Source organism: Centruroides vittatus, unplaced genomic scaffold (assembly GCF_030686945.1).
Source record: "Centruroides vittatus isolate TY-2023 unplaced genomic scaffold, ASM3068694v2 contig_120, whole genome shotgun sequence".
NCBI classification, from domain to species: Eukaryota; Metazoa; Arthropoda; class Arachnida; order Scorpiones; family Buthidae; genus Centruroides; species Centruroides vittatus.
In genome coordinates, this window is record NW_027120768.1 from 353,961 (window position 1) to 378,726 (window position 24,766).

At 34.1% G+C, this 24,766-nt stretch overlaps 4 protein-coding genes across 4 annotated transcripts; 2 read left to right on the forward strand and 2 right to left on the reverse strand.

Annotated features, from left to right (window-relative positions):
* Positions 1–975: 975 nt before the first annotated feature.
* On the reverse strand, positions 976–3,063 carry LOC136983753 (four and a half LIM domains protein 2-like). The gene is made up of 8 exons (XM_067280597.1): positions 2,994–3,063; positions 2,743–2,923; positions 2,434–2,667; positions 2,157–2,372; positions 1,885–2,079; positions 1,653–1,827; positions 1,226–1,582; positions 976–1,152 (listed from the first exon to the last, which is right to left on the reverse strand). Exons 1-8 carry the CDS (start codon positions 3,059–3,061, stop codon positions 992–994), a joined length of 1,587 nt encoding a protein of 528 aa, XP_067136698.1. The 5' UTR covers positions 3,062–3,063; the 3' UTR covers positions 976–991.
* Positions 3,064–5,017: 1,954 nt separating this feature from the next.
* On the forward strand, positions 5,018–9,005 carry LOC136984425 (targeting protein for Xklp2 homolog). Its single transcript, XM_067281400.1, has 4 exons — positions 5,018–5,199; positions 7,673–7,762; positions 7,849–7,968; positions 8,923–9,005. Exons 1-4 carry the CDS (start codon positions 5,094–5,096, stop codon positions 9,003–9,005), a joined length of 399 nt encoding a protein of 132 aa, XP_067137501.1. The 5' UTR covers positions 5,018–5,093.
* Positions 9,006–9,098: 93 nt separating this feature from the next.
* Positions 9,099–15,403, forward strand: LOC136984416 (targeting protein for Xklp2 homolog). Its single transcript, XM_067281388.1, has 10 exons — positions 9,099–9,442; positions 9,507–9,810; positions 9,883–10,054; positions 10,139–10,253; positions 13,039–13,237; positions 13,314–13,418; positions 13,486–13,668; positions 13,747–13,890; positions 14,797–14,908; positions 14,999–15,403. Exons 1-10 carry the CDS (start codon positions 9,300–9,302, stop codon positions 15,295–15,297), a joined length of 1,776 nt encoding a protein of 591 aa, XP_067137489.1. The 5' UTR covers positions 9,099–9,299; the 3' UTR covers positions 15,298–15,403.
* A 6,080-nt stretch (positions 15,404–21,483) lies between these two features.
* LOC136984071 (craniofacial development protein 2-like) lies at positions 21,484–24,167 on the reverse strand. The gene is made up of 3 exons (XM_067281000.1): positions 24,034–24,167; positions 21,950–22,051; positions 21,484–21,871 (listed from the first exon to the last, which is right to left on the reverse strand). The coding sequence occupies exons 1-3, from the start codon at positions 24,165–24,167 to the stop codon at positions 21,484–21,486; spliced, it is 624 nt and encodes a 207-aa protein (XP_067137101.1).
* Between the last annotated feature and the right edge of the window lie 599 nt (positions 24,168–24,766).

Genomic DNA, 24,766 nt, shown 5'->3' on the forward strand with positions numbered 1-24,766 from the left:
TAATATAACGTATAATACGTATAATATAAATATAACGTATAATATAAGTATAAATAAAATATAACGTTCGTTTGTTCCTACCGATTCCTTTGAAATTTTGACACAACGTTGCATTCGAATACGCACGTGTTTTTATACAATATACATGTCGAAATTCCCCCCAGTGGGGGGAGATGGACGGGATTAAGGCTTACCGTGAAGAACTCGGCTTCTATTATACTATTTTACATGCGGTTTTGATTGCGTTTTAATAGGGTACGTCAAGAGAATTTACACTAAGAAGGGATTTTTTGAAATTCCCCCCACGGGGGAAGTGTTATACATTTATAATAGATACATTTTGAGCCACAACAACGTGTGGCCGGGTCAGCTAGTAACGAATAAAATCTTCATTAAGTCCAACCCCACTGCGATACGACACGTAACACCTTGAGCTTCAACCACCAAAAGTTAATAGCATCGATGCTCCTTATACACAAGATACCATGCCAAATTTCGTTTCTTAATCATTACCCTATCCTGAGAAATTAAACGAAATAGACACCAGCACGCACGCAACCACAACCACTAAATTTCCTCCATTTTTACTTTTTCTGGGAGTTCAGACAATCTCCTGAACCCGAAAAACCCATCGAGATTTGCAAAAAAGAAAACTAGGAGTCAAATTCGATACAGTTTCAATACTTTTCCGTGTTACGTACATAACAAGTCGGGAAAGTAAAAGGACCAAACATTTATAATTTGCTACAATTGACATAACATCAGTTGCAGCAATTTATGAATGAATTGTGAAAAAATTACTTTAATAACGTCTTCTTTTGCAATAAATAAAAATATTAATAACGTCTTCGTGGCGTTAAAATGAAATACAAAATTGATAATACTGCGATTTTAAATTTTATTATTATTATTATTATTATTATTATTATTATTTTATTTCTATCGAAATAACTCTTTTAAATTTGGTTATGCGAATTTGATGAATACCGCATCACACCATTATTTTTGGTTTAGTGCATCCCGGGCACAGCACATTCGTTCCGTCTGTAAAAGCATTTTTTTCCACCAGCGATGCTTTGCACACGACACAAAAGAAGCAATCGTTATGCCATTTTCGGCCTTCGAAAGATGTATAGCGGGTTCCGCTAATGCCTATAAATATTTATAAAAACGGAGTAAGTGAATTTAATTCTGTTGAAAGTATAGAGAAATGAATAAAACTAACCGATAACTGGTCCGTTGCAGCCGCTGCATCTTTCTGCAAACAAATTTCCGAAGCATTCGACACAATATAGTTTATCGTCTTTGAGTGCGAATCGCCGTCCCTCCAAACGCACCAGGCACTTGGTGCAACAGAAACATTGACTGTGCCAAAGTTTGTTGCCATAAACAATACCGTCGGTGGTAACAATTTGATGGCACTCGACACAAGTTGCACCGAACTTTTGTTGGTAACAGGTGTTGCAATGTATGTCGTTACCTATTTGAACGAAGCCTTTGTTTCCTACGAGATTAGAGCAGGCAACGCAACGAACACAATCTTTGTGCCATTGCTTGTCTCGGTACGTTAACATTTTTGTACCTAAAAATTAAATTTTAAATATATTTTTACGTCGATTTTAAATTACGAGAATATTCAAATGTTCCTTTACCCGTTCGAAATATTTGACCACATTTTTCGCATCTGGAAGCGAAAGCTGCATGGTAACACGCTTCGCAGTAGATTTGGATATTTTTCCAGGCGAAAGACCTTTCTATCAACGGAATACGGCATTTATTGCAGACAAAGCAATCTTCGTGCCAATGTTTATCTTTGTAGGAGAGATTCTGAAAAGAATTTTTTTTTTAATTTCATATTTTCATTTTCATTTGTTAATATCTTACTTTGCAATGTATTCCTATTGTTCTTCCACATTGGTGGCAAATATTGCAATTCGCTTCTTTGTAACAGAGGGTGAAGTATGCACGATCCTCCCTTACAAGTTTCTGGCTACTTAGAGATTCTTCGCATTTCAAACGGAAAACATGATTTGGGTGCCAGTATTTTGACATTAATTTGGTGCATTCCCCAAAAATCAGCTGAAAATCCAAGAGTACGATATTAATTTTTTTTATTCATGAATTTAAAAAAATAATAATAATCTAAAATCTGTCACCTCGTCGCAGCCCGCGCATCGAGGTCTTATTTGTTCCGCGTAATGACGTTGGCAGTAAATTCTTCCCTCTAGAGTACAACAGATCAAATCTACCAATAATTCTTCACATACCGAACACACGAAACAACTCGGGTGGAATGGATTCTCTTCTCCTAATTTCGGATTGACTACTGCTAAATCTCCAAGTATCACGGTCCCTCCACAACCGTAGCACTCCTGAATACAGAAAAATCGTTTTAATTGAAGTAAAATTTAAATATTCTCTTTGCATCCTTACCGAAGTCCGTTCTACAGCACTTTTGACATAAGCGATATCCATTATTGTTTTATCGCGTTCGTTATTAAAGTCTATATAAAGCTGTTGATATTCCTTCCCTAAAAATTTACAGAATTCCATAGAAAAGTCTTGATCGGGAAGTTGTATAATTAGTTGTTTTTCGCGATATTTTTCGCCGGGAGTTCCAGATTTAGGCACTTTTCCGGAAGGAATCCGTGCGAAGTACGATTGTATCTGAAAATACGAAAACCAATCAAGATGACAAGTCTGTAACTTCCGTTGAATTGCTTTTCTACCGTAATTTCTTACTTTGTCTGCAGCTAAGCCTGGTGGTACCCACGAATATCCTTCCTCTACGGCAGTCCGTTTATCTCGTACTCCGTTTTGTTCCATTTTATCCTTAAGTCCCATCCTATCTCGGACGTTAGAAAATGAATCCAGACGAATTTCGTGCCACTCACGCATGCATTTACAATGATCACAGATAGCTCTAACAGAAAACAAAGCTAATTATCGTGGCATTTTTAATCGTTATTCATTAATATATTTCGAATGTCTACCTCCAAGCGTGAGGTTTATAGCCCGGGCATTGACTCTTGCACTTTAGACACGGTTGTCCTTCGTCCATTTCTATGGCGGTTAATGGACCCTTTTTAACGAAAACATACAAGAAAAAAAAGACTTAAAAACCCACAAAAGAAACGTTTTCCATTTACAAATGTTAATTTCTAACATTTTGCAATCATTCATAAAGAAAAATTCAATAGCATTACATTATAAAAATAATCTATCACAAAAATCCGCCATGAAACAGTTAATAAATGAATCTCATTTGAGATGGGCATGGCGTCACCCTCATTGTGGCCACAGGAATCTACCCTGTTAATGTCCAATGGGCGGAGAATCAAAAGAAGAAAAGCCAATTAATGTAAGAACTGAAGATAAATTATAAGGACTTTTAATTTCGATGCGTTTCAAAAATATTTCAGAAAGAATTACAGGTGATACGAATGAATATAATATGGACTTTTTAAATAAATAAAGCATTGTTGAGTAAAGTGTTTTTAAAACAACAGTTAAAACGAGTAGATCGTATTTGGCCTGTACCAGTAGCGCGTTATAGCTTTATGGGAACCCCAAGCAAATTTGAATTAGGGGACCCCACGTACAATTGACCTCAGACATCTTTATTCCGTGGAAACATTTTCTTATAAAAGATTGGTTTGGAGCCCTCTGTCTGTAGAGGTCTCAGGAAATTGCCCTTTTTGCCCATAGGATAACGCGCCACTGGCCTGTACAATCGTCAACAAAATCGTAAAACTATCGATCAATATCATTTGTAATAAAATTCGATAACTTGCCGAAATTCCTTCGTCTCTTTTCTCCGTGGCTTTTTACAGAATGTTACAACAATAGGAACGTTTTTCTTCTCTTACAAAACAATCTACGTTAATTATTGTTGCAGCGATGAAACTATCGTGACGTAACAAACGTGTGCATTAAGACATTTTCCACGCCAATTGTGAATTCGGTCAGCCCCACAATGAACTTTATTTAAAGGCCTTCTTGATGCCCATAAGAAATGGAAAACTTTAATGCGTTTTTTACGTAGACTCAAAAACAAAAGACGAAACATTAATTTGTGATGTATTTTGTTGTAAACAGTAATTTGTGTTGGTGTATTTCTTACAACGATATCCTGAGGAAGACCCGGATTGGGTCGAAAACGTTTGATGAACTATGAACTTAGTTAACTGGATGTTGGATGAATTATTAATTTGTGATTTTGACATTTTAAATAAAGAATGAAAATTTATAAATTTTGAGATAAATTTGCTGTTTGATCTCGTGGCGTAATCCTTTTATATATAGATCACAAATATAGGAAATAATTATTCCTATCAGCCATTTTCTAACCTTGTGCCAAAATTCTGCCAGAAGAGGCGGGCCGCCATAAATGTCAAACTCCGTTACATATTTGCGAAATCCAGAAATTCGTTCTCCCGCCAGCGAGATTTCTCGTTTCTTGCTGGCGGGGGAACGAATTTCTGCGAAATATCTGACAGAGTTTGATATTTATGGCGGCCCGCCACGTCCCGCCAAATACTGCGCTTGCGCCTTGCTCCTTTTTTTTTAAGAAACGTCAACGCTGCGCCGTACCGTTTCTAAAAAAAAGGGATAAACGCTTTCGATTTAACTCTATAAATACGCATTTCTTTTAAATTACTTTACATTTTCGAATTAAGAACTTTTTACGAGAAACGAAACGTCAAAATTTATTATCATCGATATAAAAACCTGAAAAGTTTACATTCGCCGCTAGGAGTTTCCAAATTCATCTGGCAACATGAAAGCAACTTAATCGACATTAAACATATATATATATATATATTAAAGTACTATTTTAACAAATATCGATACTCACCTCAAAAATTATTTGTAAAAATTAATAATAATTTAAACATTCATGGCAATAAATCAAGTAAATACGTTAATGAAATCGATTATTTTTTTTTTAATAACTGAACTACGACACCATTGGTCGGATGAACAACGTTAGAATCACGTGACCGGATTCAAAAATATTGGTGGTCGATTCGAATGTTCAGTTCAGTTACGTTGATTTAATCGAACAGTTCGAACTTATTTATATAATTTGAATGATGAATGATATAGAAGTTGATCCTAAGTGGGAATTTGATTGTCCACAATTTGTCGACTTCAATCAACCTTTACGTAATGACGATAACGTGGATAGCTTCTTTGGTGAGGACACCTTTATGTTAAATACCGTTCACCATGACAAAAGTCTTTCGAAAATAATTCTTTTTAGATTTAATCTGTAAATTTTACTTGAAATCTCTTATTTAGTAAGCAAGATCCTTCCGTAGATGAAGCATTTATTTAATTTATTTTCTATTGGAAAACGTTAAATTGTTTTCAGGATATTTCACATAAATAGTATCAACAGTCAGCATTTATTTACTGTTTTATTTTTTTTACTTCATTTGCACTGATCCTTCAATGTAACTGAAGTAATAAACATTAATGGTAATATCAATGAAGGATTGATATTAGTAAATATTTCTTTTACTATCAGATAATTGTGTAAATCTAGGTATGGCCTACGAGTGGCTGAGCAGTTTCGTTACCCGAACAATGGGAGTTCGGTTGTGGGTTCGCACTTCGCTGGGACGGACTGGCCTCGTGGAGTTTTCTGGGTTTTATCCATGCCTAACGCCTGAATAGGGGCCAGTTACCCTTAAAAAGACCTCCTGGAAGGCTTTCCCCTAGGCAGATCACGCAAGTGTTGCGTTGCCGTAACTTAACTAAACAAACATAAAACTAGGTACCATATTCAAATATCTTAAAAAATAATTGCTAATAACTGTATAATTTTCTAAAATTAATATTAAAAAAAAAACTTAAATCGGTAATAATGGAATATTCATTAATGGAATGGACTGCATGCAGCGGCCGTCTTCGAGTTCTAGAATGGAATTTAACTAAATGTTTGATTAATAAAATACTTATGCTGGAAGAGGCTTAAACTGTTATCAAATATTCTGTTTTTAAATATTTTTTAGATATAATAAACTATCAAATTCTTATTTAAGTGAGGCCATTATTTCTTGTATCTTTGTTACAATATTTGTGATTTCTTATAAATAAATGCTCCATATATCATATTTATTCTAATAAACAGTGCAGCTGCAAGATGAAAAAAGTTATAGTCAATATCCTCTGATAGTAAGTGCACTGTCTTTTGGAAGAAGATAAGGCATATAGTAAACAATAAGTTGACAAATCCTCGAAGTGAAAGGTCAAAAACAGTTTGGGAATCTCTGATATAGAGGCATACTCTCCATCCTTCGTTACCCCTAATTGACTGAATAGTTGGATTACAGGAGTGTGCCAAACTCCCATATATATCTCTAGTTTGTCTATGGAAAGAATTGACTTGAAAGCTACATCTTGTGTGATGTTGCTTCAGTTAAACTGATCTGCAGGTTCCCTAATGATGCCAGCACTTTTCGCTTAATAGGTCAGGCAATATGTAAATTTTATTTTCTCTCACTAGCTGGCAGAATGAGTTTTCCATTAATCATGTTAATATTTTATAGTATTCATTAACTGTAAAAGAATTGTGTGTTTAACTACTACTATTGTAAACCTATTCCAATACCAGAATGTAAAGCTTCCATAATACTGTTTATAATGGCGGTGACATATATAACAAATGAGGGAGAAACAGGAAGTAACTTGTCACAACTAAGCAATCAATGGCTGATGCTCATTGGTTAATACCCAAGTTGATTTTTTCCATAGATAGACTATAGAAAAATGTACAAGATTGGATTGTAATCTTTTTTTTAGCAATCTGTGTTTAAAATTTTGAAAGCTAATTTGTTAATTTGATGGGACAACTCACTAAAGACTGTACATTACTGTATACTTCACTATCATAAATTTTTTGGGGGTCATTACTGCTGACATTATTATTACAGGAAAAACCTACTAAAGCTCAGTAAAACTTCTGTATAGAGCTGATGGTAATAAGTTATTGTATTGTATATCTATCTTGTTTTGCATGTCATTAGAGAAAATACCCCACTAACTTGGACTTTCGTAAACTCGACAACCTTCACCCCTACTAGTCTGAGTTCGTGTGGAGGTTACTGTATTAAGAAACCCTAGAAAACTCCACGTGGTCAGTCTGTTGGTCAGGTGCAAATCTGAGACTGACTAAGTGTTCGGTGATTTTATCCTGTCGGCTACTGGTAGGCAACTAATTTACGTACTTATGATTATTGAATTGGCCACTATGGTAAAGATTTTTAATTAGAGGCAAGTCTTTAAAAGTATGCTTTGAGACACAATCTGCATATAAATAAAGATTTGTATATATTAATTAAGATGGCATCTATCTCTCTGGAGGGCCTGCGATCTAATCTGGACAGGTTGAAAAACTCCAAGAATTTTTTGGGGATGGTCTGTCTGGATATGTCCAGCCACCCTATTTGAGCCTAACTGAACCCATAATGGGCTTGCTACAAGAGTCCTTTTATAGCATTTTAGTTCCATAGAGTGGAAAGAGTTTTAAAAAATCCTGCATGAACTATAACATCTGTGCAGAAAAATACAGGATATAGTGCATAATCCATTATATTTAATACATTGTGTTTGAAATTATATAAATACAAAAATCAAAAATATGATAAATTCTTAAATATTTCAGAAATTGATCATGAAAATGGCATTACAGATGAAACCCCTTCCAAAAAGGCAAAACCTAAAGATAAAGGGAAACTGAAAAATAAAGAAACCCGTAAGTATTTGTATCCGATGGCAATACATTTGAATTTTAACCATACAACAGAATGTACGAATTCATTACATACAACTTTTTGGCAGCTGCAAAGCCGAGCAAGACTGACAGTTCAGAGTTCCAGACACCACCTTCCTGTATTAAACCTCGGTTATCTTCCAAAAAATCAAAAAGTACAAAAAAAAGTGCTAAGAAAGTTTGTCTGGGTAACAATTTATTGAAATATTTAATAATTTTGTAATTCTCTGTTGACTACGACTGTAACAATTTATTCTAAACTCTACATGGAATGAATTTATTCCAGGAAGACCCCAAAAGATCTTAATTTTCGCTGCCTGATTCCTGTCAACCTTTGATATAGCATTCTCCTAAATAGTACCACTCTCATAAAGTGTCAATGCATACTTTAAACAGATCTTCCCCATAAATATTGATATATAAGTTAGTTACTACAGATGTGATTTTTGCATTGCAAACATTATCACTAAATCATGAGACTTTCAAACTCATTGTTTATATAATTCTTATTGTTTGAAGTTCTTCAGTTTAGTGTGTCGCTTGATTTAGTGACAATTTTGGAGGCAAATAAGTGGTGATGTTAAATCAATGTTTGATTGTATATTGTATGTTTTGAGGAGTAACTAAACAGATAAGCTGGGAGTGAATCTCGGTGTTTTGTTTCTGCCTGTTACAGTCTGTGCAGGTATGACCTTCACTCGGGCTCCTCCAGTGGATATCTGCAGGGTGGTCGCTGGTGAAAATTGGTGTCTGCATAGAGGTTGCATCCCACCTACTTCTCTGAAGAAGTAGGTGGGATGGGGAGAACCTTACATCTTCTCTTCTTGATGTGACTCTTTGGCAGGCTTTAAGGAACTCTTTTACTTTATAAATTCATTGAGGTAATTGCATGTATGCATCAGTGCCGATATCGTTGAGAAATACATGCTTTATTTGTAAATGTTTTCAAACTTTGATAGAATAACTCTCACCAGAGAACTTGATATATTCAAAATTGAACATAATCAATACAAATTAAAATGACAGGATCAACAAAGTTTGTTTGTGTTCCTTGATTAAAAGAATTTTAATGGTTTTAGATACTGTAGTTTAAAATAAAAAAATAATAATAAATTTCTACATAAAGATATCATTGTTTTTAGATATTAAGGTTCCAGAAAATTTGACTGAGATCTTGTCATCTTATGATGAAAATGACAAAAAGAAGATCAATTCCAAACAGTAATTTTTCATTTACTAAATAAAATTATTTGTATCATTAAATGAATTATAGATACTTTATTTCTGATTTGAAATAAAATTTTTCAGGAAGAGAAAACAAAATAAGAAATCTAAAATCTCTTCACGACTGCAAGCAATTGGAAATAAACACCTTAACAGATTGTATAATTTACGACTGACTCCGGCCAGAACTCCAAAGGAAAAGACTACTCCAAAGAGTAAGAAAGACAAATTAGCCAGAAAGAAAGATACTCCCTCGTTGCAGTTGTCTAAAGCATTAACCGGCAGCATCCGAAGCATGAAGAGCAGAAGTCTTACGAGCAGTTTGAGAAGATCTGCTCAGAAATCGGCTAAGAAGATTCAATATAAAAGTGCGTCTTCAGAAAATCTAAACAATTTGAGAAAAGTAGCCAAAAAACTTGCCACTCCTCAGTGTTCAAAGTAAGTCATTTTTGCAATAATAAAAATTCAATTTATAAAAATTTAATATAATATATAATAATAGGGAAACTGCTGCTGCTAAGTCTTCAAAGAATATTAAGTCTTCGGAGGAATTAGAAATGGAAAAAATTGCCGACCTGAGACAGCAGTTATCACTCCATCGTGAAATGGCCAAGCAATCGATGAAGCGAGCCATGATGCAGCCTGCCAATACATCTATTGGCAATAGTTCATCGCAGGCATATCACACGGTCACAAAGCCATTTAATTTTGCAACGGATCAAAGAATAAAAGGTTCTGGACAAAAGAAGTGTGAACAGGAAAGAGATTTCATCTCCACTCTAAGAAGTAACTCTCCTGTTTCTCAGGTATAATTTGTTTAAAAGTTACATTTCAAATAACCGTTCCATAATTTCTGAAAAAGAATTCTATGTTTTTAGAAATATCACAATAAAGAACTGACTGTACCAATTCCATTCAACTTAACAGAAAATAAAAAGAGAAAATTAGATAATCAGGAAAATTATCAAACGCTTGCTGAACAGATAGAAGCTTTTCAGAGAGGAGCCTTCGATAAGTTTGGCAGTTTGGCTAAAAATATAGAAGATAAAGGTAAGAAATTTAAATTTTTGAAACAAAACGTAACAATTTACATCATTACATAAATCTTTTGTTTTAATTCAAATGTGTTTATAGGTAATTTGCTAACCGTTCCAAAGGCACCCAAGTTACGTGCCGTCTCTCGATGCCGTCCAGTAAATGTGCTCAGTCAAGCCGAAAGAGAAGAGCTTTTATTACAAGAAATGAAAAAGTAAGCAAATATCATTTTATTATGTATAGTAATAAAATGTATTGATACATTTTGCAAAAAAAAAAAGATGTCATAATCCATTTTCCCAAAATATTTCAATATTGATCTTTATTTGGCAATTGTTACAGAATAAATTTAAAAATCCCAATCCAATGGAAGTTAATTTTATTATTTATTTTCTCCTTTTCATCTTAAATAATTTAAAAAGAAATCAACCTTACAATTAGTTCCCACAGGACAGAAAAAATAAGAGGGCTTCCCTTTTTCTAGCAAGTCAGGCCCACAATGGGGTGCTGGGCAGTGAGGGACTAAGCCCAACATATCCAGATAGACCATCCCTGAAAAATTCCTAGGGTTTTATTGACCCCTCTGGATTCAATCCAAAGTTCCTAGAGAGGTAAGCTACTGCCCTAACTGCTTGGCCAACCCTAAAGCTGGGGTAGAAATGGTTAGATAGGTCTGCAATAGACAGCTATTTCTTTTTCTTCCCCTCCTTTTCTCTTCATACTATCTTGAAGAAGGTTCTCTTGTTTATACTTTGCTCAATCATCTTGCTCCACCTTTTGTGAGCCTGTCTTGTATGCCTTTGACTAAACCATAGTTTGCTAGTTAAATTTATCTCAAGTCTACACACTTTTGATTTCTCTTAAGACATAATTAGATAACAAGTAAAGTGTGTAAATAAAATTAAACTACAGGGTAAAATGTAGAGTTATTTGTAAAAAAATAGTTACAGTAGTCTCTATTTTGATCTAATTGGTTTCTAGAAAACTCATTAAGTGAATCATCATAAGGCAAGCTATGGCTTCCTGTAGGTTCATAAATTGAGATTATGTTCTTGGAAATACAGTTTGAACTATATAATACCGTGTGCCCAAAAATATAGATTATATGTTTTAATTTTTAAAAAATATTGATTAAGTATTTCTTAACAATGCGAGTGGTTATTATTGTTTGTTTATAGCATAATACAAGCTATATATATAATTGAGACAATGATAATAATTTTATTATCATTATTATTAATAATCAGCACAGAGCCCAAACGGTTAGGAGTTGAAATTTGGTACACAGTTAGGGTAAGTCACGAGAACGCACGCTAAGAAGGGATTTTTCGAAATTCCTCCCCATGGGGGAGAGGGACAGGATTAAGTCTTAACACTTCCATCGTTGATGGAAGTGTTACGTAACAATGGACATGTTAAGAGAAAGCGACGTGCAAGACGCAGATGCAGTTTTTTTCGTTTTTGCGGGAAATCTAAATATTTTTAAACCCACCTAAAAATTCTCTAATTAGTCTGGAAACAGGGAACCCAATTCTTGCATTCTGTGAAAAGGTTGACTATAACATAATAATCTTAATCTTCGCTATCGTTACTTTTGCCCGAGCAACGCCAGGCCTATCTGCTAGTGTTATATAACTGTTTTTACAATATTTGACAGTTACATAAAATGTTAAACACAAAATACTTGTCTTGTGATGTCCCAAAAATAGATAAATTTTAAACTTTGAGCAATAGTTCATAATATAAATTGATGAAAATTGTTTTAATATGAAATAGAACTGCCATTGTGTTTAATAACTTCAAAAATGCAATTAGGCATTGATTTAATTAAATTGTGCAAGATTTCTGGATCTGTTTGAAACCAGCACTCAATGATTTCTTGTTTAAGTTCTGAAACCATCATAAAATGCCTGTTATTAGCATAAATTTTTCGAGCAAGAATGCTCCCACAAGTTCTCAATCAGATTAATGTCCAGGCTTCTTTCTGGCCACTTAGTTGAGTGTGAACAATGAATACTGGCATTGTCCTGTTGGAAAATCCAATCAGATCCTCCAATAGGTATTATTTTTTTAGAATTTCTTGATAAGTTTTAGATGTCTGTCAATCAGTTAAAATCACCATATTTGATAAACCATTAAATCCAAAGCAGCCCCACACCATAACAGAACCACCACCCTTTTACCTGCTGGAAAACTGCACTCTTCTTTCCTAATTTCATGCCAGTAATTAGGCTATCCAAATTAAATTTCTTTTCATCACTGAAAAGAACTGAGAGCCATTGGTCCTTCCACAGCATGCGAACTTGCCAATTTGTGTCGTTTTGTTAGTGATTGTTTTTTCATCATGGCAGCAAATTTCATATATGGAACTGCTGAAATTCTTCAATGAACAGTGCTTTTTGATATTTTTAATTCACTTTCAAACAAAATTTGACAAATTGATTTATCCTGTTGTGGTGCAAGGAGTCCTTTTTGATATGATTTTGGGTCTTCGCGATCGACATTTAGGTTTTGGTGATGATTTTCCCTAAATTTTATAAATTCCAAGAGTAGATCTGTTCATTAAAACAGCAATTTCCTTGACACGATAGCCTTCTGCTTTTAATTTCCATATTCATGCAATTTCTTCCGTACTAAACTCTCTTCCATATGGCATTTTGGAAAGTTTTGATTTAATATTAAATAACGTCAAGTAATAATTTGATTATTATTTCTTAATTTTAAGTTTCTTATGCTTGAAATTTTGCAATTCTGTTTTATTATACATACTTTTGGGATGCACTGTAACAGCTAAAAATAAATAAAAAATGTGGTATTTAAAAAATAAAGAATAAATTCCCACAAAATTTAAACTCTCCTTGAGTAAAATGGTTTAGCTCTGTTAACACCATACAGTGAAATTAATTAAGAGCCTTAAATCTTTCTCTCTCTGACAAAATCTTTATTAAAAAACAAATTTTGTATTAAATGTGATTATAGGAAAAAAATGTTTTATCTAGCTATAAATTTAAAGCTACTGCCATCAATCCAAAGATATTAAGCTGTTCCCAGAATATCTCAAGAACAACAGATGAGAGCGGCAAACTGGAATCCAAAAAAAGAGATTTTTCGAGAAAGAGATCTCGGCTCGAAGATGACGACATACCATTTCAGTTTCGTGCAAATCCTGTTCCGGAAAAAATTCTGAAAGGAGTCGTGGTTTGTAGTTGTTCAAAAATGTACAAGTCTTATATATCAATAACAATAATAATTTAAAATATTTTCCATATTATAGGGTATAAAAGAGAGAACCGAATTGTCAGTCACCAAACCAAAATCTCCCAATCTTCATTTGAAACATAGAGCCGAAATGTGGAAAGAACAAAAGGTCGAAGAAGAGGTTTGTCATTATAATATTTTCATTCTGTATTATAGAAATTTTATAAAATCCAAAATTTCCTTTTCAGAAAGAAAATTCTTTAATTCACACGTTCAAATCTAGACCACTACCTCATGTAGGTGTTCCGTTTCGACCCAAACTAGATACAAAAACAACTGTTTTAGAACCATTTAGTTTTGAAGATCGAGACAGGGAACGGTGGCAATTAAAAGCAACGAAAATTAAGGAAGAGATACTACGTCAGAAAAAGGTACAGAATAAATTTGAAGTACAGAAATTTTAATTCATAAACGTTAAAATAATAATAAAAATATTGTATGTTACAAAGGTGGAAGAATTCCATGCCCAGCCTATGCCTAATTATTCTGGTAATCTTCCTTCAGTTTCTAAAAAACTGTGCACCCAAGCAGAACCGTTTAATCTTCTTATGGACCAACGCAGCAAAGAGAAACTTGAAAAATGGCAAAAAGAAGTAAGTATTTATCAAATGTCATCATGTTAGTAATTCTCAAAGTGTTTAGATATAAATTGGGAATAAATATGGTTCCAAACTGATTGACCATTAAAATTATAATTGTACAGTATTGTGATGTAAGAATAATTCTGACCAAATCCATTGTAAGAATTCTAACATTTGTTAGCTTGACTCTACTTTAATTTTACTGGCCTAGTTTGTAGTTACACATGAATGTTTTTGTGTATAAAATACTATAAATTATAATGTAACAATTACACACTTTTTTGGTACACAACCTTGCTCTGTGGAGATATCAAAATTGTTGTGGCAGAAGTGCAATGCAGATTCTGACTCTAAATTTCACTTAAGCTTGTCATACAAACCACTACAGATGAAACAAACACTGTATGACACAACCTAAGTTAAGATGTGATTGGTTCAAAAAGTTTTGAATACTAGTTGTAAAAAGGCAATTAGTCAAATGATCCGAAGTTTGGCAAAAGTTGGGATATCCCTAACTGGTCAAACCGGCAGTTCTTGTGCCAACATAAACTCTGCTTTAAATATATAGTTTCTACTAGTGTTTGAGAGAAATATTTTGTTTTTGATCTCCAAAAGAGCAGAGAAATGTGTGTTAGTGCAGGTATATATGATTATTGGAAAGATAAAGTACATATCAAATACTTATTATAATGAATTCATGCTTATAAATAAAACTTTCCCCAACTCTATTTTTGATTTTGATAAAATTGCATAATTATGCTGAACGAACTAATACTTTCAATCTGTAACTGATAAGATTAGAGTTCTTCATTTGGCCGACTTTATTTAGCTAACCTCCTCCTATTGGCTTATATTATTCTCCAATTGACAGACTTTATTCTGTAACTTTAAATGTTTTTTTCTATTTAATTTTGATAGATCGAAGAGGAGCTGAATAGGGAAAACGAAGCAAGAATTTTCAAAGCAAAACCAAGTAAAGTCCTTTATAAATCTCCATTCGTGCCTGAGAAATCTACTAAACCACTTTCAGGTAAATATATTTAACAAGGAGATTGAATCATTAGCAATAATTACAAGATGGGAACTCCAATGCAAAAAAATTCACAAAAATTTGTTTCAGATTTGACAAGCATTTATCTAAATACGGAAAGACGAGCAGCAGAGAGAGAGAAATTTGAATACTTAAAAAATCTGAGAGAAAGAGAAAGAGAAGCAGAATTTGAGAAATTGTTACAGGAAAGAGAACGAGAAGAGCTGGAAGAGATCGCCAGATATCGGGCCAAAATCGTCCACAGAGCCCGCCCAGTCAAACACTACGTCCCGTTGGAAATACAACCAAGCTCCATTAAACTTACGCAGCCCCAGTCTCCTCACCTGGCAACCAAGTTCCGCTCCAAGAGACTCGCTTCGGAAGTATGAGACTTTTCCACTTAAGTGTATTACATAACTGCTATGTAATAATTAAATGCTTGTGTTCATTATTTTTAATTATATATTATATATATAAATTGACAGGATTATTGTATAGGAATAATTTTTTTAAATAAAATTTTATTACTAATATCAAAATTTTACAAATAATGACGATTAATAAACATAAAATCAACAAATTTCAATTTCCTTGTTCTGTTTTTGATCTGATGAAGCTTATGTGCGAGTTTTGAATTGGTTGAAGAATTACTACTACTAAAATTAAAATCATTGATGGAATTTTCATGGGAAACTGGAAAAACAATAATGTTAATACTTCAAATTATTGAGTTTTGAATTATCCAAGATTTATATATCTATATATATAATCGAGACGAGTTGATGATGATGATAATCAGCGCAGAGCCCAAACGGTTAGTAGTTGAAATTTGGTACACAGGGTACGTCACGAGAACGCACACTAAGAAGGGATTTTTCGAAATTTCTCTCCATGGGGGAGAGGGACAGGATTAAGGCTTAACACTTCCATCAACAATGGAAGTGTTAAGAGAAAGCAACGTGCAAGACACAGATGCAGTTTTTTTCGTTTTTGCGGGAAATCAAACATATTTTTAGACCCATCTAAAAATTCTGTAATTAGTCTGGAAACGGGGGACCCAATTCTTGCATTCTGTGAAAACGGGTAAGGTTGACTATAACGTAATAATCTTAATTTTCGCTAAAACGATTAAGCGTTGAAAGTTGAAATTTGGTACACAGGGTACCAAAGTGTTAAGTAACAATGGGGAACAAGAGAAAGCGACGTGCATGACTTATGAACGCTGGAGGAAAAAAAAAAGAATAGAACATATTTGATTTTCAAATTTAAACAGATTAATTCGGTTTTTCTCGACCTTTCTTCTTTAGAACATTCGATGAAAATCGAATGATATAATCAGAACACATCATGAAAATCGAACAATATTAGAACATTCGATTTTTAAATTCGACCTTTCTTTAGAAATATTTAGTTTGTTGAAGAAATTATTTTTTTCTTTTTTGACTACAACGTAATAATCTTAATCTTTGCTATCGTTACTTTTGCCCAAGCAATGCTGGGCCTACCTGCTAGTTTCTCTATAATATGCAAATGCAATGTAATTAAGGAAATGGAATACATTACTTATACAGAAGGCTATTTTTGTTAATTAATAATATGAGCAATTATTTATTGTGACATTGTCACAATGCTGGGCTGCAATTTTTAATTTAATTTAAAATATATTCTCTTCATCTCAAATTAGTACTAGTGTCTTGCCCCTGTAGATCATACTTTTTCTTTAACAATAGAGTCATGCCAATCATCTATTAAACGCTTTTGGGGGAAAAGTTTTGAATTGAAATAACGTGACTTCCATTTTGCATTGGAAGTTTATATATAGTTAATCGGGGCCTCCTACCCCTAAGGTTTCCTTATCTGGTCTTGTCTTTCATCTAACTCCATTCTTGAGATTAAGGAAAGATGGACCTATGACAGTGGGAATTTGTCTACAATTTTTTCAAATTGCAGCCCAATAAATAAACTGCATGTGTTTGGTGAGAACTTCACAGGTTGCCAGATAAGTTTTATAAAAAGTAAAGCAGAATTCCTCAAAACATAGCTCAAATTGCTCAAATGTAACAGCCTATATCCCTACATATATCTCAAGCCCAATCTTGCAATTCCAAAACTCTGCTGTATTTTATGAAATAAGAGGAAAAAAGGGTAGTCCATGTGTAAGGTGACAAAGTCGTGTTAACCTGATTAGAGTTGTTCTTGGTCTATTGTTCTCTTATAGCATGAAGACATTTCGATCTAAATCAGACCTGGCCACCTGCTGCCAGTCATGTTAAATTGTGTGGGCCAACTAAGCAATATTATACATCTATTAAAACTTTTGTATCCCCATTATGTGTATACCAAAAAAATTAAATAAATGAAAATTTGCATGTGTCATTGTTATAATGTGCAAGTGCAAGTATGAACTCTTGGTATAACAATAAAATCTTATTCATTTTGTATTTGTTTTACTTCTTTAAAAGCATGTTTGCCTAAATTGTGGCCCACCATAATGTTACGCGTGATCAAAGTGGCACGCGAAACAATTTGGGTTGACCAGGCCTGATCTAAACAAACAAGTTAACATATGAATACCACAGTTTGGGCAGAATTTCAAAATAGCCATATTTCAAACTAACCAAACATAGTAAACCTGTATATCCTTGGCTGGGACAAAAGTACAGTTATGAACTAATGGGATTTCGAACTATCAGAGTTCAAATTAATGAGGATTTCCGGTATTGAGTAATACCCCATTCGCATCGAGTATTTCAATCTAGATTGTGACCAAGGTCGGCGACTGTACCGTGGTGCAACCTCTCTCTACCATTTCAATCTCGACTGAAACAAGGTTCAATCGTGATCAACTTGAGAGTTCTTGAAACTAGATCCAGTCATAACAGAGTTCCCACAATCCCGTGTGCGCAAGAAAATACAAGATGGCTGCGGAACACATGTCGGGCTATCAACAGAGAAATAAAAAAGACTGTCTATTATTAGATATACGACAAGAAAAAGTATTTATTTCTAATCAAAACTTCCATTTCGTTTGTTGGTGTTCACGAGTTATGCCAGTTTTATCATCGCGTGTAATAGCCGGGTTCTCAAGCAGACTGCCTGTGCAAACAGCTTGACGTTCAACTGACAACGGTTACAATTGAGATCGAAGTGAGTCGTGGATTGTGTGAGAACACAGTATAAGCCAAGTCTGACTATCAGCATGTAAATAATGAATTTTTAGAAAGCAACACTACTGGCACTCTGCTTTCCTTGTTGGGACAAATTTTAACACCTAGAGTCTAGTGTTGGGGAAACTGACACTTATAACTATTTTCTATGATCTGCCAGCAAATAGAGAATATTATTGACTAAATTTAATTTCTCACATTCTTATAGGAACCAAAAATAAGTGACATGACTACTGATGTTACAATGCACTGGTGTGATGTTTGATGATGATTCAATAGTTCCAATACAATATTTTCTAATATTGAAGTAGAAAGAACAATTACTGTTCAACAGGATCATTCTGAACACACTTGTTACCTGAAATAAGCCTAATAACAGCACCAATGTATGTATGTTTCTGTAAATGTGATGACAATTTGGTGTCTGAGGACTCATCTATTGGCACGGTCCTGCAGTATTTAATGTTGTCAACGTTCAATGTTACTGATATCGGGCATCACTGAAATTTGATATTTTATATTCATTCACAAGTCATCCTCCACAGAGGGTGGTTGCAGTTGATGGGCAGTTCTTCACTCTTCACAGTTGTAGGCTTTTCCCAAGCTTGAGCCAGTACATTTTTTGATGTTATCTTGCCATGTTAACCTAGGTCTTCCCTTTCTCTGTCTGTCCACCATTTCTTGAACTGTAATTTTCATCAGTTCCCCTGAGAATTCTCTTATATGCCCAGCATATGCTGTTTTTCTCTGGATGCTGACCATCAGGTTTCTTTCCATTCCAAATCTACTCATAATCTCCTCATTGGTTATTCTATCCAACTAATTCTTTCCATTCTTCTAAGACATATCTCAAAGTAATTTATCCTATTAAATGCCTCTTCGTTTATTGTTCATAACTCACATCCGTACATAGCCACACTCCAAATCATTGTTTTAGGTATTTTTGAAATGTATGCAAAAAATTGAAACTATCTCTTAATACTGAGGATATTTGTGCAAAAGCAGCTTTAGCCTTTTTTTTTTTATTCTGTTTTTAATTTCATAATTACATCTGTTATCCTCAATTATCCAACTTCCTAGGTACTCAAGCATTTTTTACCTTTTCTATTTTCTTTCCATCCAACATAATCTGTAGATCTTTGTTTTATTCTCTTGAGATTATCATAACTTTCATTGTGTTCGCATTTATTTTCATTAGGTGTTTTGCTTTTCCCACTTCTTTCAATCTATTTAGAATTTTCTGTAACCCTTCTTTGGTGTTACATAGTAGAGCGATGTCGGCAGCATACCTAATGTTATTGATAAATATCCAATAATTTTTACACTTTTGTCTAAATTTTGGAACGCTTCTCTCATCATCCATTCACTGTAGATGTTAAAAAGTGTTGGGGACAAACCACATCCCTGTCTTATTCTGAATTAATTCAGTATCCTCTCCCTGAAATCAGACCATTGCTTTTTGACTTTTATAGTTGTAGATTATTCACAGTAATTTTTTATCAATACCTATTTTTTGCAGAATCTCAAACAACAGTGTTCGATTAACACTATCAAAGGCCTTCTCAGTCGACCAAACATACAAATAACTCTTTATTATGATCAATCATCCTTTCTCCTACAAGTTGTATCATTGTAATAGCCTCCCTTATCCCTCTGCCGCTTCAGAAACCAAATTACAACTCATCTAGTTCCCAATTTATATAGTTTTCTATTCTTTGCTATATGATGTTAAGTCATGCCTCAAAGGTTTTAATTATCAAGCTAATAGTTTTGTGTTTGTCACAGTTTAAGGTACATACCTGCAGTTTTATGAACAGGAATGTAGATAGATTTTGTGAAATCATCCAGAATATCTGCCTCTAAAATTCTGTTAAAAAAATTAGTTAGGATTCTTGTTCCATCTTCCCCATAGCCTTAAGGAGGTCTTTCATCGATTCCTGGTGCTTTTTTGTTCCTCAGCTTTTTCAATGCAGCATCAATCTCTTCCTTAAGAAAAGTTGCACTCTCTTCTTTCTCCTCCATCCCTTCTAGGTTTAAACTGTCCTCATTTCCATAGATATTGTCTACATATCTTTCCCATCTTAGCACTTGTTCATCCTTCTGCAATAAAATGTTTCCATTTTCATCTCTCAGAGCCCCAATTCTGCATTTCCTTTTTTTCCCCAAGATTAACCTGAGCTTTTCATATACTCCTCCTAAGTCATTTCTATTTGTATGGTGCTCTATTTCCAGACATAATTGATTCAACCACTTTTCCTTTGCCTGTTTGCACATTATTCTTATTTGTTTATCTTTTTCTTCTGTGTTATTAGCATTTTTGTATCGTCTTCTTTCATCCATCTTTTTTTACTATCTCCTCTGTGACCCAAGGCTTCTTTGTCTCCCTTTCTTGCCAAGGATGTCAACTGCAATGTCTTTAATTTTTTGTTTCAAATCATTCCAGATTTCTTCTGCTCTTCTGTTAGTATTGAAATTTTGCAGTCTTCTCAACATGTCAGCCTGAAAAGTCTTCTTGATGCAGTCTTTCCTCACATCTATATTGGGCCATTTTTTGGCCTAATATATTTCAGCCTTATTCTTAGTTTTGTTACCAGTAGACTATGATCACTGTTGCAATCTACACCTGGATAAGTCTTTGTGTTAATTATTGCATTTCTAAATTGTAGTTGACTAGAATATAATCTATTTGGTTTCTTGTTTCTGCTCCTCTTAACCCTGGAGTTCTCCATATAACCTTCTTTTGTATAACTAACACACCTGGTTCCAACAGCGATCATGTTGGTTCTTCTGCAAAATCCAACAAGTCTACTTCCTCTTTTTTTTTCTTTCTCTTAAGCCCCCTGGTCCAATTATGTAGGCTGTTTTTTTTTTCCAACCTCTGATGGTCCGTAAAACAAAAGACAAGTGTAAATAACAAAATGAATTTATTACCAAAAGTTAGGTACAAACATGATTACTTTTTGACATAATCACCGTGAAGATTAAGGAATTTGTCATATCTGTGGACGAGCTTTGCAATCCCCTCTTCATAGAATGTTGCCACCATGACTTGAGATAGGCCTTAACGTTGTTTTGAAGATCATCATTGGTCTCGAACCTCTGCCCTCCTAGCCCCATTTTCAGTTCAGGAAAGAGGTTGAAGTCTGAAAGGTGGGTCTTCACACACCTTTAATGTGTGAAGACCCACCTTTCAAAGCTCATCCACAGATATGACAAATTCCTTAATCTTCACGGTGATTATGTCGTAAAAGTAACCATGTTTGTACCTAACTTTTGGTAATAAATTCATTTTGTTATTTACACTTGTCTTTGTTTTATGGACCATCAGAGGTTGAAAATAAAACCACCCTCATACATTATCTTCTCTCCCCCTTCCGATCTTGGTGTTCATGTCCCCCATAATAATCACTACATCTCTCTTCTTTTAACTTGTAGGCATTTGTTTATGTGTTTATAAACTTCCTCCGTCTCCTCATCTGAATGGTCATTTGTTGACATGTATGTCTGGATTAAAAAAAGGTCCCTTGGTTTAGCATCTATCCTCAGTGCTATAGTCCTATCAGATACTTGCCAATATCCATCAACCAATTTGGCCATCTTTTCCAGCATCACTCCAACTCCTTGTTGATGTTTCATTCCTCCTAAATAGACAAATCTTATTTCTTTGTCAGTGGTAATATATCCTTTTCCAGCCCATCTTGTTTCAGAGATCCCTAAGATTGAGATCTTCAGTCTTTTCATTTCATGCATTACATTTGCCATCTTTCCTCTTTGATAAGCACCTGGATTGTTAGATCTTTATATGTTAATGCATTTCTTAAGGTTTGCATAGCTGTGTGGAATTTTTGTATCCACTCCAAGAGTTCCTAATGACTTTGATCCTGTAGCTACATTTGAAGCATTTCTCGTTTGATCTGTGTACTTCAGTGGTGTGCTGTCCATGGAAGATGTGGAAACTCCACTTCCCTTATATTTTCTAAAATATAAATACATATTGTGCACTTATTTTCATATTTTAATGTACTTTGAATTAATTAAAATTAATATTTTGTTATAATCGCATTATGTATCTTATTACAAATTTCTATACATGTGAAAAACAATGATAAAATTGCCATTGTGTATTCGAATATAAATTTGTATATGCATATTCCCAATGGAAGCACTGTATTGTTGAATACGGGATAACTTCCACAGCTAAAATAATTGAGTAGTGTAAAGCAGCCATCAAATCTTGGGGAGGTACAGCTGCATGGTGATTCCCCATTGCCTTCCATGCTTCAGCTCTTATATTTAATATATTAATAATTATTTTTCAATTAGCTCAAACAAAACTTTAAAATATTCAATTACTTCAATTTTAAACTCTTGATAGGGCTCTTAAAATAGGGTTGGCAACTGTCAGAGCAACAAATTTTGAACAGTGATAAAAAAAAAACCAACTTAAAAAGTGGTAAGTAAAAGAAAATCTCTCTAAATTCTACAAACTTAGGTACATCTTTCCTTTCCTTTCCTTCATGATGAAGAGATAGCTGCATGACCAAGGTGTTTAACACATCAGTTTATCACTCTGAACAACTGGGGTTTTAGAAGTGGTGAGGGGATAATACCATTGAAAGTTGTTTGTGGGTTTGAATCCAACAGGCTGGAGATGTCTTCGTGTGTCTAAAGCCGACTACTCATGTAACTGCATACTTGAATGGTATGCATGTACAAATTTATTGTACTGTACAAGTATACATGACTGCCACACAGCACAAATATACTTGAACTATTAAAGGAATTGAAAATATATTGTCATGATTGGCATAATTACTTGTGAATAGATGAAGAAACTACTTGAATCTTTAAGTATTCATTTATCCTTTAGGAGAAATGCTATAACCCCACACAAAAGATTGACAGCTACCGTGCGATTTCTGGAGAAGCTACAAAGATTTAAAATTTCCAACTGTAATTTCACCACAAGCATTAAGTTACATAAAATGTGCTGTACAATACAGGAAGTGCTAAAAACAAATTATCTAAAAGCATGTAAAATAAAACATTATCTATATAAGTGGGAAAGTACAGTCTGAGGAACCATACCTGATTTATTGAGTCATTTGCAGTTTTATCTTACTTTAGTATATACTTAAAAACATGTGGCTTAATCTCTGACAATACTACAATACCATATTCTAGGAAGCCATATCCTGCAACAGTTGTCTGTTGCAGGATGGCTTCCTAGAATAGCCTTCCTAGGATATGGCTTCCTAGACCAGCACATCAGCAGTAAGGAGTAAGACAGGATTAAAGCACTTACCAGTGGACTTCCACAAACAAATATGATGGTGTCTGTTTCCAACAAGATTTGGGGTCATTGCTAAAGACAATATGCTGCTAGTCTGTAGTAGTCCATGCTTCTCTTTTGTGGCACCACTCAAATGAAACCAATGATGTTGGACTGCTAATGGCAGTACATGTAGTGGTTACCATGAGAACTTTGCTGGTGCTAGTCACCTGCCAACAGTACAATACATAGGGGTCTGTAGTGAGACTTCCACCCTTACCTGGATAGGATAATGAACAATGATGCCATTGTAGCTGTTGGTGCTTGCCCCACAATCTGAACACTGAACAGAGTATCAGGAGAGAGGATACAGAACATTGATCCCCAAACTTTTTCAAGCCACTGCCTCCTTGGTTCCATAAACTTACACCCAATATCCATTTTTCCTTGTGTGAGAAAAGCTAGGAAATATTCTTAGAAAAACTTTTCTATAAACTTTACACTTACCGTACATTGTTCTCCACATCTGGAAACCATTAAACATAATGTTTCTTCTTACCCATTTTAACAAAGGAAAGGGAAAGGTTGTCAGTGACTCCAACCCTTGCCTATGGTTACCATTTGGTACCCTGCCTCCAGTGCTTCCTGCCATCCACTTTCTTCTTTCCCCCCTTAGATTTACTCACTGTCCACAGGGGGGCAGTAGCACCCACTCCAGATGATCATGATCATCATCTGTCCTGGTACTCTGTCTGGGGTGTCCAGATCCTGCCTGCTGTGTATGTCCCCAACAGTAGTGGATGGCAACAAAAGCAATCATACTTGAGTTTTATTGGCCCAAACTTTGTTATTTCTTTAAAATAATGTGTTTATGTTTTAACATTTTTTAATCATTATTTTTTGATTTTGTTACATTTGTATGTTGTAAGTTTATGTAGCTTAGTTTAACTCATTATTAAAGCAATAAATCTTTTACATATCTACATTGCTAATTTTATTAAATGAATTAATAATTGCCCCCTCCAAGATTGGCTCTTGAACTTTTAACATGAAACTTTATTGTTTGACTTTTGTAAACTATATTTATATGAGAAACTACAAATTTTGCTATATATATTATCTAATTAAGCGATAGAAAATTACAATAAAAAATAAATTACAGCATAAATAAAATAATTTTAAATCCATTTCATTACAGAAAACGCTGCCGAATTAGAAAATGTAGACTTTTGTTTTCAAAATTTTAAGTTGAAATCCCTTAAATCGAGAATTTGGTGTAGTGTTATTGTTATTGTTTTTCGTTGAATTTTTACAGAAATTAAAACTGAAATAGACTGTTTAATATTGTTTACTTAATTCTGTAATTGCTTCCTGTTCATTTTAAATTCTTCTTGTAAGAAGTTAAAGATGAACAGGGAG